The 14,850-nt window shown below is 37.6% G+C and overlaps 1 protein-coding gene across 17 annotated transcripts in view; it reads right to left on the bottom strand.

The window, feature by feature from the left end:
* MAGI2 (membrane associated guanylate kinase, WW and PDZ domain containing 2) overlaps window positions 1-14,850 on the bottom strand; it is a 697,856-nt gene that overhangs the window by 236,088 nt on the left and 446,918 nt on the right. For all 17 annotated transcript variants that reach the window (XM_077783658.1, XM_077783653.1, XM_077783651.1 and 14 more), the window contains one exon: window positions 4,972-5,187. In XM_077783658.1, the coding sequence (XP_077639784.1) occupies window positions 4,972-5,187 (216 nt within the window). The remainder of the gene's footprint in view (window positions 1-4,971; window positions 5,188-14,850) is intronic.

Below are 14,850 nucleotides of genomic sequence, written 5' to 3' on the forward strand. Positions count from 1 at the left end.
GAATTACAATCATTTTATGCTGTTTGGAAACATGAATCTGTCTTCAGCATTTTCAGATATGTAAAAGCTTCCTGCAAAGCAGAGATGATGTATGGTCCCCACTTCCCCTGAGAATAGGACAATGTAATAATTGCTGAATAATTTTGAGGGTGTTTTGTTCTTATCTCTGAAAAACAAAAGTCCTCATCTACTTCAGGCACTATTAACAGATCTGTGAGTTGTTTTACTGAGGCTGGCTGCAGCCTTGACTGCATCTCCACCACAGGAAGGAAGACATGGAGATTAAACTGAATATAAGACAAAGTCACAAGACAGATATAAGCAGAGTAGAACAAACTCATTTGGGCCAGAGATACATTACACACAATGACTATTGATCAGCCAATGTGTCTGACAGAGCACAGATGTGGTGACACTGCTGTGTCATTCCTGGGATTTTACCATATCTCTAATATGTGTTCTTCCTCAAGATCGTATTTTCAACAGGTCTGAAGGGGTCAGATTTATGATTTTCAATAACTATATTAACAAAAAGCTAAAATGATGACAGAAAAAAAATGAAAATGGTTTCTATCATTTACAGTCTAATTCTTGAAACTTGCCACCTAAACATGTCAGAAGACCTAGTCACTTTATTCCTTTATTTTAATGCTGCAGATTATTCATGCAGAGAATTTAAAAAGCTTAGTGTCTTCATCCAAAAGAACCAACTAATGTGACCCAAGTAATATTGGCAAAGAAAAAAAAATTAAATAGTTATTTATGGGGTGTTTTTAGTAGTTCTGAATAAAAACATTCCATATTTTTATACCCTTATTGTATCAAATAGTTAATTTCTTAAATTCTGTACAAGAAAGAGTCCATGGTTTTAAAAGAACTGTTGGATACAAGAGTAGCTTAACTCATGTTTGCCAACACATGTGTATGCATTTTCTCGTAGAGATATAACTTTGCAGCCTTGGAGTTTCTCCCTTTCCCCCAGAGCTGGAGCCATCTCAGGTCCTGGTGCTTTTGCAGGGAGGCACCGCTCCCGGTGACTCCTGACTCAGTGAGAACCAGGAGCCCAGGAGCTGACCTGGGCAAGGAAAGCAGGAGTCATGGAGAGCACAGGGTATTCTGTGGGTCACAGGATGTGATTTAGTTGTGATAAACTGAGTTTAAGAACCTAGAACAATCAGGGGATACCAACTTTCGCATGGTTTTAAATTTTGTGCGTATTTTAAATGTGTTTTTGGAAGCTTTATATGTTGTTTTCATGCCTCTGGCTTGTCTTTGTTGTGTAATAATAAAGCAATAAACTCAACAGGTTGCCTGTGTCTAGTGCAACTTGCATAGTGATTGATGGCACTGGGACTCTGGTCTTTTGTTCACTCCTAAGGCCTGGAATGATAATTTTGAAACTTTATGTCATATCTTATGCCTCAATTAATTTGAGCCTGTCAGAACTTCATTCTCTGGGTGCAACTTATCATTGCTCACGTACTGTCAGAATAATGCACATACATAAGCATGCTTTCAATGTTAAAGTGATTCTTCTGGAATTTGGATGATAAACTTCATTAGTCAGCAGTGGAAAGTGAATGTGACATGACCAACACAGTGTCACATACTGATGCTGGTTGTAAGGGAGACTGACTCAATTCATTGCAGACATTAACAGTGACAGCAGTAAAAACTGCTGAATGTCAGTTTGATCAAGACTCTTTTTACCTCTTTGGTCAAAGCATTAATTCTGCAAAAATCATTAACTTTGATTAATAATTTTTAAGTCTTTTCAGCTGCAATATATCTCACCCAGTAATGTGGACAATTGCAAAAAACATAAGACACCCAATACTAAGTCTAGACTAGCCCATTTTAACAGTTAATCTATAGATTATGTCTCTCATATGTTTCTTGGCAAATAGTAAGGGTCTTCATTTAAATTTAGCCATTTAAGCTCTTCTCTATCTGTAGGCTGAATTAATCATTCTAATTTGTGGAGGTGATCCCCTAAAATGTGTATCTAAAAGAGCTATGTTCTCTTACACTTCAAAATTTATTTTTTTCTTCTTATTTTATATCAACAGAACAGAGACAAATAGCTCAAAAAAAAAAAAAAAAAAGACATTTAGGCATATAATTTACTAAAGCTGGATGAGATAAATCCTATCTCCCAAATCATACTATATTGTCTTGAGAGAACTTGATCCGGATGAAGGGCTGAGAGTGCTCCATCCTAAAAGGGCCAAAAGCTGCATACAGAAGAACTGAGAAGGATTCCTGGTGGCTTCTGCCCTGAGGACAGGTGACACAAATGAGAAAGAATAAACATATTGGGCTGACAATTATGGTCACTTTGTCCATATACAACTGTCTCAGGGAAATCTGATGAACATGAAGCAAGGCATATGGAAGGTATTAATGAAAAATTCCTAAAGCTCAACACTTGCACAAATTATTCCAACAGACACTGAAAAGCTGCCTGAAAATTCAGACCAAAAGCACAAAGATCTCTGTAACCACAGATATCACTTAACTGGTCTGATGAAGATGGGTTTCTTTTCTTCAGAATCATCTTAAATCTGTTACTATTTCAACCTTGTGGTCCTATGTGTTAGAGAGATACTTGAGTTGACAGGCTTGGATATGCAGTTAATAAGCCATTAAATTGCTGAGCATTTATAAAAAATGAATCAACGTTTCAGATGTCCCAGGAGACTTATAATTAATAAAAGCCTCATCCTGGAAGTGAAGTATTTAAAATAGAACACACTTTCTAAAAGAATTGGCAATAACAAATGTCCTACCTTTGCAGATTCTTTATAAAAACTAAAATGCTCACTCTACTAGGAGTTTACAAATAAATAAATAAATAAAAATATTCTGGTTTTCCTGATTGTTTAAAGACACAAACTGCAAATGCACTGACATTTTAGAGGTGACTAAGCCTCTGTCAGCTCACAGAGAAAATGACTGCGGTAACAGGGTCTGTGGGAGCCACACTGCCCAACAAAGGCAACACAGCATGTATGTACAGAGCTGCTTTGCTACAATCCCCAAAGTCCTCAATCAGTGTAACTGAACAACAAAACACTGCTTATAAAACCATGAGAGCCAACACAGGCACTGCTTGTTCTGCTGGCCACACCAATAGGATTTACTTTGGCGGGGAGAGGAGGGGGAAGAGGGGATGGGCTGTCTTACACCCATGCTCGTGTATTTCATTTTGATACACAGCACATGCCAGCGCCTGCTTCTTGTGTGCTGCCTAGTCATTGTTCACACAGAATTTGCCTGGGAGAAGCATATTATAGGCATAGAATTCCAGGAAAAATGCAGGTAAATATTGCCTCTTGATCCACTTGGAGCTGAAACAAATTGTCCTGGAAATTGCTCCTCAGCAATGGTCTCTTATGTGGCACATTTCGAATAACTACAAAGAATGATCTTTCTAACGATTTCTACAATACACATCTGAGACCAAATCCTGCCTTTGCCTCTTTCACTGTGGAAGTATCCTGGCAACAGCGGCAGTGCTGCTGTTAGGATCTCTGGGCTCCATCCCTTCCTGCTTAGCTGTGCAGGAAGGGCACTAAGCGCCAGAGCAATGCCAACAGATGCAATCTTGTGTGGAAGGGATGAGCAAGGCTTGTGCAGCATGTGGTGGCAGTGGCAAGGGAGCAATACTGCAGCCCTTTGGAGAGCCAAGGCAAAGAACCAGACCCACTCTCACCCCTCTGCTCCTGGTCAGCCCTGCTATGGGGATGGATTCTGCAAAGGAATTTTCCCTTATATGTAATGTTAGGCAACAGCTAAAGTAAAGCATGTGGCAAAACCATCCTGGATGGTAAGATATCAAATTCAGTATACTTTGTAATGAAGCAGGAATTGAAAGAGTATATATAAACTTCGCAATATGAAAACCTTTCTACAGAGCATAGAGGATTAGGTAATAGATTTTTTTTGTTTCACAGTAACCTATACATTTAGAGAACTTGCAAAATTTCATTTTATCTTCTCATCTGTATGATTTTCACTAGACTTCTACTTCAACAATCTGAGTTTCAAAGTTTACAAAAAAGGATTCACAGCAGTATTTCTCCAAGATATAAAAATCTGAATTCTTTAAATTTCTACATAAATAACAACAAAATAATTTCTTAAATTCTATTTCAGGATAAGAATTATTAAGTTCTGTAAAATATCGTCTTACTGAGAGGTAGAGAGGGAAATTTATTACCTTCTTCAGAATAGGCTGGGGTGCTTTCACCCAAGATACCAGAACCCCATTTTTTCTTCTGAAGCACTGTGATCCAAGAAGTAAAACAACAATTTTCTTTTAGGACTTGACATCTGAAACCCTTATCAGCTTTACGCAGGCTCTGAAACATTCCTGAAAAGTGTCCTCCAGTGGGCAGTGTCCTTATTGCCAAGTCTGTTTTAAAGGCACTGCCACACCTTTGTTAATATGGTGACTTTAGTCTTCCATTATATTGCTAAGTTTTCATGACAATTTACAAAATTTTATTTCATAAAGTGCTGAACAATCTTGTGAATGTCACCATTTGAGAATAAGAAGACTCAAAACACAGAGACTATTTGTCTGAACAAATTACAGTTCTCTAGACTCCCTCTATAGTCAATGGAGAGGAACAGGCACTTGTGAATGATTTCCTAACACAGAAATGTAAACCAGGTTACAATCCATGCTCAGAAAGAAGGTTTTTTCCTCTTTGGTCTATGAAGAGGGTTCAAGGAGACTAATTCAGAGACAGAAATCTTTACAGTAGCTGAGGCAAGTGAGATGACTCCCCAAAACACAGTTAAGTAATTATTTTAGGCTTCAGAGAAATCCTAATATTCAGTATTCCTGCCTTTCCCTCTTGCAAGAACATCCTTACCTGAACATGCATATTCTCACTGCAGAAGGAGGTAAGTGAGGACTCTGAATAACAGAAACTCACTGCAAAGTAAGAAGGAAGAACAGACCTGGTGTTACTGTCACGTCATTTCCATTGACCACAGGTCTTTCTTCCTCTTCTTCCTCTGGTGGTTCAATGCCTGTCTTCTCCATATTGCTCACAGACTTATTCCTTTTACGTTTGCCTTCAGCCCCGGGAGTGGCTCCTGGGAGGATCTGGTCTGTCACATTTAACAGCAACGGAGCCGGTTCTGCTGGAGGCTTTGGAGTGCCGTAATAGTTGTCTGGAAAGAAAAGAAAAGGAATAACACCTAAGATTGCAGAAATACACAGGCTGCTGCTTCTTCTTTTGTCTCAGATTAATGGATATGTGAGGTAGGATCTGGCTCATCAGCTAAAGTAAAGAATAGTTCAAAATGTTTTCTGCAAAATGGAATGTTTACCTCTCCTGAAATGGTAAATAATTTTCTTTGTGGTAGCACAAGTTATCCAATCATGCTCACAAACATGCATCTTATTACAATTTCTGAAACTATAACATGTTAAGTTTACATTTCCTTCATCCAAATACCTGACCAACTAGTTGCATACCAGAGCTGTTCTCTTATTTCAAATCATTAGTTAGGACAAATTAGTTTTGCAACATTTATGCCACAAAACGAGTTTCTTAAGGATCAAAATTATTATGAGAATATTGACTATTTATCATGTTATGTAATTTGTAATTTTCACTCCTTCAAATTATCTCACCTGCTTAGAAAGTAAATATTCATCCAATGATTCAGAGATTTGCAGTTTTCAGGAACACTTTCACTATATTATTTTTCCATATTTGTAAAATTTTTGCTGTTCATGACTTCAAAATTTGTCATAGTTAATGCTAATATATTTTCAAAAAACCTTTGAAAATAAGATTGAAACCTTATGCTTTAGGGCTTAGCATTATCTCAAAGTACTAAGGAATTCTGAGAAGACCTAAGGTGGCTGACAGATTACCCTCTATTTGTGTCTTCTGAAATTTCTGGCAACTTCCTCTGAGTAATCTACATTCTTTCAGAAGGATTATTAAATTAGATGGACCACGGTCCCATTCTTATCTATCAATATCTGTATGTTTGCATTTTTAGCACATCTGATCTCAAAATTAGTGTCTTGCTGACACGACAAATTTTTCATTAAAAATATGGTTAAAAAGAGATCGGTAACACAATTAATAATATTTTTAAAAGCATGTGCTTCCTAGAAATAAACATAAATAGTATGGCAATATTATAGCAGTATTATTGTAACCACACACATAGGCATGACAAAAATAAATGCATATGTTATACATGCACAGTAAACCATCATAAAATACATTTTGCAGGCAGAGTAAAAATTATTACAGGCACTTGTATTTCTGTGTGTTTCCAAGAGGTACAATATTCAGCCACATGACCACTTCAAAACAGGTAAGTAACTGGACAGCCTTGCAACTACTGAATACTCTGAATTTTTCACAGCAGTTTAGAAAAGCAATATTAATAATAGATGTTTCTGTAATTTTAATACACAGTAAAAATATACTGTTTATGACACTCATAGTCACTCTGAACTTAGGGATGTCTGACCGAAATTTTGACCCATTGCAGATTTTCTTAGGATTTTGAGAGATGGCAGCAGGTTTAACCAAGAGCCCCAGCCAGCAGGGCAATGAGATGTGGCTCTGTAGGGGTGACTGTGGGAGCTGTGCCTCCAAAAAACGTAAAGACCAGATCTGTTTGCAGTCAAAATTTCTATGCTCTGACAGTACAGAGTTTTGAGAGTATCTGAAAACCAACAGCGCTCAGTTGGAAGTCTACTTTTCTATTGCTCTAAGGTCGTGTTACCTTTATTGGTGAGATTGTGTGCCTTTAATATCACATACTTTGAAAATAGGATTCCTCAATTTAAAAAGCTCCCTGGCCTAAGCCATTTTACCAGTTTCAATCAGTGCCTCAGAGGCCTTAAGCTTGACAAAACTTGCCAAATATGCACTGATTTCCACTATCAGATTTCCACTGATTCCATAAATATCAGAAGATATATCCCAGGGATATTGTACTAGTGTGACACAAATTGTGAAACTAAAATGCAGTACCTTGGCTTTTTTTCCTTTGTTCTTAGTTCTCTCATTGTCATACAAAATTGAGTGCAGTGATAATTAGCAGTAATGCTAATATCCTGAATAGCAGATTAGGTGTTTTAACTGAAGGACACTCTCATGTAATTTTAAAATATTAGACACTTTTTCACTTTGATTGACTGTATGCATTAGTGAGAGACAGAAATAAAATTCACACACACAAAAAAAATCTATGAATCTCACATATATAAAAATGTAAGAAAAAATTGCACATATAAGATTAGGGGCCAAAGTGGATTTAACACATTCAATTTCAAATGGAAAATAATGTATAATTTCCACTTCTGTCCTACAACATAAAACTTTATATGCTTTATGATCCAGTAATTATTGATTTAAAAGTGAGTTTTAAATTATTATTGCTAGCTACTTATTGATCTGTACCTTTAATTCAAAAATATGCAAAAACAATGCAAACAAAAATAAGAAACTATACAGATACTGATACAATCAGTGTGTCATTTAAAAATTAGCTAAACTCCAATGGAAAAAATATACAGAGTGAGAGATCCAGCCATTTCAATGAAGGAGTAATGTTCCATTACAGAAAAATTAAATCAATGTAAACTGTATCTTTTATCAGGAAGAGATTCTCAATGTCTTGAAATTCCTTACTTATTACTTGGGAGACTAGAGATGATGGGAGACTCTTATGTCAAATGTCATATCTAGGCATAATGTAGAGATTAAATGTTTAAAAACCATGACTTTTGTTGCCATTAAATTTTGAAAATCTCTGATCACTTTTTTATCTTCCCTAAGCAAGGGGAATGGTTCAATAGGTTACTGTTGAAGCACTAATCATAAGGTATTGAAATTCATTTTCCTGTAGGTAAAAAAAGGGAACATTAAATAAACAATTCCAACTGTAGTCAATTTAAAAAAAAAAAAAGAAAGAAAAAAAAAGAAAAAAAAAAGAGAAAGAAGAAAGTGTATTAGTAGAAAATATAAATCCCATGCTCATTGGCAGTCAGAAAAACAGCAGTTAGGAGGCTTTTTAAAAAAATTAATGGAGCACAAAACAGACAACAACACCTTTATAGCACTATACAAAACAACATACTACCCTTTCTTTTTGTATACTGCCTGCTGTTCTGGTACTTGCCTCTCAAAAATTACATGGGGGAATTAAAGAAGGGCAATTAAAGCTTAGAACTGCTTAAATTTATTTTGAGTTTTCAGCTTGGAAATGGGACAACTCAAGGGGAATATGGCAGACATATATAAAAACAGGACAACCCTGGGAAAGTGCCTAGTAAATCGATGAATGGATGCTTAGCTTCCCACTACTTGAGAATAAGAGGATGCCCAATGAAATTAACAGGTTTAAGACAAGGAAAGGAAGTGTTTTTTTTTTTTTCTACATAGCAAGAGAATAGTGGCATTCACTGTCAGATGCTGCCAGTATCGTAAATGCAGTCAAAAAGCAATTATACAAAGTCATAGAAGAAAAAAGACCATGAAAGCCTATTAAATCTAAAGGTACAAATTCTGAATCAAGAGTTCCATACAATCAGATTGGTAGAGTGCAGAATGTAACTCTGCATGCTTTCCCTGTTATTGTGTTTTATGCCTTAATATCTTACAGGTCTCTTCCAATCTTCGTGATTCTGTGATCTACCAAGGGGCAGGAGGTGCGAAATTTTCCCTCCATTTGACTAAGTGCAGCTGCTCTATTACTCAGGTTCCTCCTTGCTGTACTCAAAAAAATCTCTGTGTACTTACCTGCCACCCCTGCACAGTCAAGAGGTCAGTTTAAGCCTAAGTGAAGTTCTTTGTGCTGGGCCTGAATCAAAGCCTCTGTGCAGACAGGCAGTGCAGAAAAAGCACCTCTGCTGAATCCATCTGGCTGCTGCTCCTGATTGCTCCAGTGCTTCCAGCTGCTTCTGAGTGCAGCTGAACACTGAAGATGGTCTGGCCTAACCTATGTGACTTGGCTGCCAAAGTGGCTCAGAAGCCATGGCATAGTGACAATTACCAAGTGTCCCTTGCCAGCCCTGAACTGCATGAACCCTGGTCAGCACCCTGATTCTAAAAGGAAGAGTCAGACAAATTAATGGATAGGCTTGCTCTGATGACAGAAACCAGATCAGGAAGTCAGAAAGTCAGAAGAAGGAGAAAAATGAAGAAATAAGGAGGAGGAAACAGCTTTTTTTTTTTTTTTTTTTTTTTTTTTTTTTTTTTACTTAAATTTATTTCACCTATGTCAGGATGTAGTAAGACTTTTATTTTATCGATTAAGTGTTTGATGAGGAAGCAATATCCTAACTTGCTTCCTGAGAAAAGGTAAGCCTTTGAGGAAGAAAAAAAGAGCACTTGGGTGGTAGTAAAGAAGCAGAAAAATCCTCATGTTAAAATGATAAGAAGTCTCAGATATACTGAGAGTGCCTATACTGGTGTGCTCAGCACCCAGTGACCCCAGTTACTGGGCACAGTTAGAAATGTGTCTCCCTGTCGTGCTCTACTTTCTGCTCCATTGCAGGAACTGACCTACATGCATTTTCCTCCGCCTGGCCTCACCAGTCCCTCTCCCTTTCTGTGAGGAAAGATCCAAATGAAGCATAAATTGGACATCTCCTCTTGCCATCCTTCTGGGCAGAGAAGGGAGAGGAAGGGCTTTGTGCCAGGTCTGCACTCCAGGCTGCAGAGGAGGTGGTGCTCCTTTTTCTCTTGGGTCAGGCCAGCCTGAGCCATCGGGTTGTGAAGGGGACCATTGCTGAGAGCACCCTTTCCTCCTGAAGCTCCACTGACCTCAGGTAAGAAATTAAAAACTCTAGTTTAAAACTGTTATGAAAAGTTAAAACAGTGATGAGGAATTAGAAAATTATAGTAAAAATGAACAACCAGACAGAAAACAAGAGGTGTGCCAGAGCTAGAAGCTTTTAGGATGAATACTTCCAGCTATGGTATGAGTCACATTCTCAGCCCAGAGCAGAGATACATTCCTTTTCACACTTATTTTTAGAGCGAGATGAAACAATACCCAGCTACAAATACACACCTGCCTTTGCTTATTCAGCACCCCCACTTAGATTGATCTGTCTTTTTTGTTTATACAACTTTGAATTGCTGAAGTATCAGTCAAAATTGTGTGAGTCAGCCACAACTCTAGGAAATGAAAGACAAACCTTATTTTTCAGTTATGAGAACAACTGAAAATGTTATGATGAATGTTAAAACTCTACATATTTGCTTTTGTGATCACTGACTACTGATAATAAACTAAGGAGAAGTACTCTGAAGTCGAATTGTTGCCTAGATTTGAGTTACATTTGATATTTTAACAGTTCACAAACAAATACATATGGAAATTTAATAGATTACAATGGTTTTAGGTAGAGTTTTAGGTAGGCAGAAATTAGCTTAATTTTCTATAAAATAATAATGTGAACAAATACGAATATTTTATAATTTGACTAAAAGAAGATGGCTAAATTTATTTTTTTACTAGAAAACAACTGCATACAGCAAGAAGCATCTGTCCATGATTTATGTCTGTTTATAATCAGCATCCAGATGAAGATTGGTGACAACTGGTGTCCCTCAGGGGTCCATACTGGGAAAAATAGTGTTTAATATTTTCCTCAGTGAAGACCAGTGGGTCTGTGTGTACTCTCAGCATGTTTGCAGATGACACCAAGCTGAGTGGTTTGGTTGGTACATCTGAAGAACAGGATGCCATCCAAAGGGACCTGGACAAGATCCAGAACTGGGACCATGGGAATCTCACAAAGTTTAACAAGACCAGCTGTAAGGTGCTGCACCAGGGGTGGGACAACCCCAGTGTCAGCACAGGCTGGGGATGAGCAAATCAAAAGCAGCCCTGCCAAGAAGGACTTGGAGGTGCTGGAGGGACAAAATCTAGCCAGGACCTGGAAATGAGCACTCACAGCCCAGAAAACCAGCTAGGTTGCATCCAAAGCAGGGTGGTCAGCAGGGCAAGGGAGGGGATTCTACTCTCTGCTCTCCTGAGACAAGACCTGCAGTGCTGCTTCCACCTCTGAGATTCTTGGCACAAAAAAGACATGGACCCATTTGAACAAGTCCAGAGAAGAGACACCAAAATGATGCACCATTCCTGTGAGGACATGCTGAGAGTTGGGTTTATTCAGCCTGGAAAAGAGAATACTCCAGGGAGACCTTATTTTGGCCAGTCAGTACCTAAAAGAGGCTTAAAAGGATGACTTTTCAGGAAACCTGTTGTAGTAGGACAAAGGATAATGGTTTTAAAGTAAAAGAGTGTAGATTCAGACTTGATAATAAAGAAAATATTTTCTTGTTTTAAGGATGTAGAAACACTGGAAGTTTTCCAGAGAGGTAATAAATGTCAACTTGGACAAGGCTGTGAGGAACCTGATGTAGCTGGAGATGTCCCTGCTCATTGAAGGAAGTTGGACTAAGGGAGTTGGACCATTAAAGGTTTTTCCAACTCAAACTATTCTGTGATTCTATGAAAATCAATGATCTTTTCATAACAAGATACTTATTTTTTAATTTAACCTGCTTTGGAGTCTGCAAATGAACTGTTATGGTCTATATTCAGTCTACCTGGCTCTAAGTGTTTAACTGATGGAGTGCTCAGCTGGAATTAAGTAAAGCAATCATCTTCCAGGAAGTGCCTAAAAAGAACCTCCTTCTATAATGACCCCCAGCCTGCAAACCCTGGGATATCAAGCTGATGTCTGCTGCTGTCCACACTCTGTGCATTCTTGGCAGTAAGTTTAAGTGAAGCTTTCTGTTAACCTCCAGAAGCCAGCAAGAAAACAAGCTCAAGGTTTTGGTATCGTTTAGGGCAGACCCAACACACTGGCAGTGTAACTAGCAGGGTAAGACCATATGAGGTTGATAGTCTTTCAAATATTGTGTGATGTTTTCCTGGACAACATATCCCAGGAATGTATGCTGCAGACATCTTCTTTAGAGAATTTAGTATTAAAACCATGGAATTGTTATGACTGGAAAAGACCTCTAAGATCATCAATATAATTGTTAACACAGCACTGCCATGTTCACCTCTTACTGGGTCCCTAAGTGCCACACCTACAAGTTAATTAAACATTTTCAGAGATGGTGATTCAAACACTTTCCTGAGGCACCATTTGTGTGCAATGGATGTCAAAGACAGGAAGGAATTCTTAAATGCATTTTTATGGTCTTCCAAGAACCAAGGATGTGGTATCACTGTGCTTACACTTCACTGTGCACACAAATCACTTTGCCAAAGAACTATGTCCAAACAATTGCCATCTTCTTGTGAAATCTATTCTAACAGTTCTGATCATCTGTATATGTAATTTAGTTCATTTTCTGTATACCTGTTTTGCTTTGCAGTAAAAACAAACAAGTATAGAATATTCTAAAACAGAAAAATCCACTTCTCTGCATTCTTACAACCATCCTATAAAATTCCTAAAGAGGAAAAGAGACATAGACTTTGTTAAAATATAATTAGTGATGTATTTTAACAAAATCAAAGACAATTACCACCTCCTTAAGGAAGTCTAGCAAACTTCTTTTCACCCACTCACCCTGAGTAATTTATTTTGACGGGTGACTATACTATAATTAGGGCTTTTTTTTAATCACTGCTGTAAGGTTGGGTGAGTAGATTTTGTTCTTGGGTTCATACATTTTCATGACGGTTTTGCAAAGCTGCTTGATAGATTGAAGTTGCAAAACTCTTACTGTGACTCCAAAGAAAGTGGGATTAAAAAAATGAAGCCTTCTGAAGTGATTAGAATTTAGATTTACATTGGTATTATTTTTGCTCATGGACTTGTGTCATTAAAATGGCAAAGAAATAGGAAAGGTTGCAGTTCAGATCTCCCAGAATTTAGAGGAAAAAAAAAAGTTACTAAATATAGACTCACAATTATATTTTTAAACAGCATCTTTTAACTCCTACTGTGTTCTCTGAAATATTCACAAGAAATGTTATACTGTTACTATGATCTTTGTGGCTACTTTGAGTTTCTTTTAGACAGAAGACTGAAGGTCCCAGAAATATCTTTGCTCATCTTTTACTAAGCCTTTGAATTGAGTTTTCTTAGTTCTCTGAGCCTTGATGTTAAATTAAAATCTGAATTAAAAATAAAGATTAAAATTTATTTACTTTGGGAATGCTGTCTGAATGAGTCACACATCATACACAGAACTAATTCCATACTTTCTGGATATTGACATCCCCAGGGCTACTTGTTACAAAGTCTGTTTTTTCTCCTCTATTTCCTAACTGCATTGGGATTCAGCTATAAATCAATTTACTTGAAATAAATACTTTCCAGACATCCCAGAATTCTGCTAGAACAGACGGGTCAGAGTTATTGCCTGTGCATTCCCCAGAAACACCTCACCCCATTTTCTGGCAGGGGCTGTCCAGCTGTTTCCCAGGGTCAGGGGGATATTCGATGCCTTGTGTTGCTAAATTCTTACTTGGGTTGGTCTCTGCAGCTTCTGGTGACAGACATTAGGCAAATATGACATTTTAATAACTGGCTTCAGGATTGTCTATTCATCTACATTGAAATTAAGTCACTAATTATAGCTGTGGATTTTTGCCCAAGAGTGTTCTGGCCCCCAATGAATGGAATAGCAGAGGAAGTTTCTAAATTCACAAATGCAGAGATGGAGACAAGATGGGCTGTCAAACCTTCCAACATGACAAAACTGCTGTTCTCTTACTGCTGGGGACACCAACTGCCCCCAGTAAGAGCATCTCTTCTCCATCCATACAGACTGGGACAGACTTTATAAGTAAAGATATACAAGTTCGGTTTTTATTTCTTAATTGGCATTTTTCAAGATAAATATCAGTAACAAATGGAATTTTCGTAACAATAAGGTAGTGATAGAATACACCAGATATGCATAAGGCATGGTCTGATTTTGAAGACTCCCAAATTAAGGCCTTTATAAGCTAGTTCTCATTTTTTAAAATGTATTTTCCTCAGAGACATCACTTCACACTTTAGTGTACCGCTAAATTATCTTAATCACTGTTTCCATAGTTCCATTTTACATAGCTGCTTTACCTTTTAATTATTCTTTTTTTCCCCTCCCACCTTTTTAAGTACTAGGGTGGCTTTATTCTATAAATATTCTGCATTCCTTAGATTTTGCTAATTAATCTTTTAGCTGATTGCCTATCTACAAATTTTGGCACATATGCAAGACTAATCCCTAAAGCTCTGTGTAAGAGTACAAGAGGAAAGTAGACAACAATTTCACCTTTACAAAATCAGGTACAGCCCGAATTGTTTTCATCATCCCTTTAATTTCTACCAAGACCAAACCATGGGAACAGATACAATCCTCTTGAGCACTAAATCTCTCACAGTTGGGAAATAACAGTTCTCCTGTCAGATGTGGGAATCTCATGGGCTGAAGGTGTAAATACCTTTCACGTAAAGTAACTATAAACCATCCTGTGTTAAGTCCAGGTGGAGGTGGTTACACAGAGGGAACTGTCTTGCTTTAAGACTCCTCTAAGATTAAGGTCCTGATTTTATTTCTCCCAAATATTCTTCAAGTTTCTGAGAAGCAGAAGTTTTAGATAATGGCCTAGAAGAGAGAGATCTGCCTATCAGATGCAGCAAAGTGCTCCACACATTGCACATCATCACACATCTCCCAGCCACCAGCAAATATAAAATGACCTTTAACTTTCATAATTTGATCTTCCGCTGAGCAGTGTACCAGAACTGAAAAATCTAGACAGACCTCTTGAAAAGGCTACTCTTACATATTTAAGGAAAATCATGGTGAAAGGGGAAGGATTGAATAA

Source organism: Lonchura striata, chromosome 5, assembly GCF_046129695.1.
Source record: "Lonchura striata isolate bLonStr1 chromosome 5, bLonStr1.mat, whole genome shotgun sequence".
NCBI lineage: Eukaryota > Metazoa > Chordata > Aves > Passeriformes > Estrildidae > Lonchura > Lonchura striata.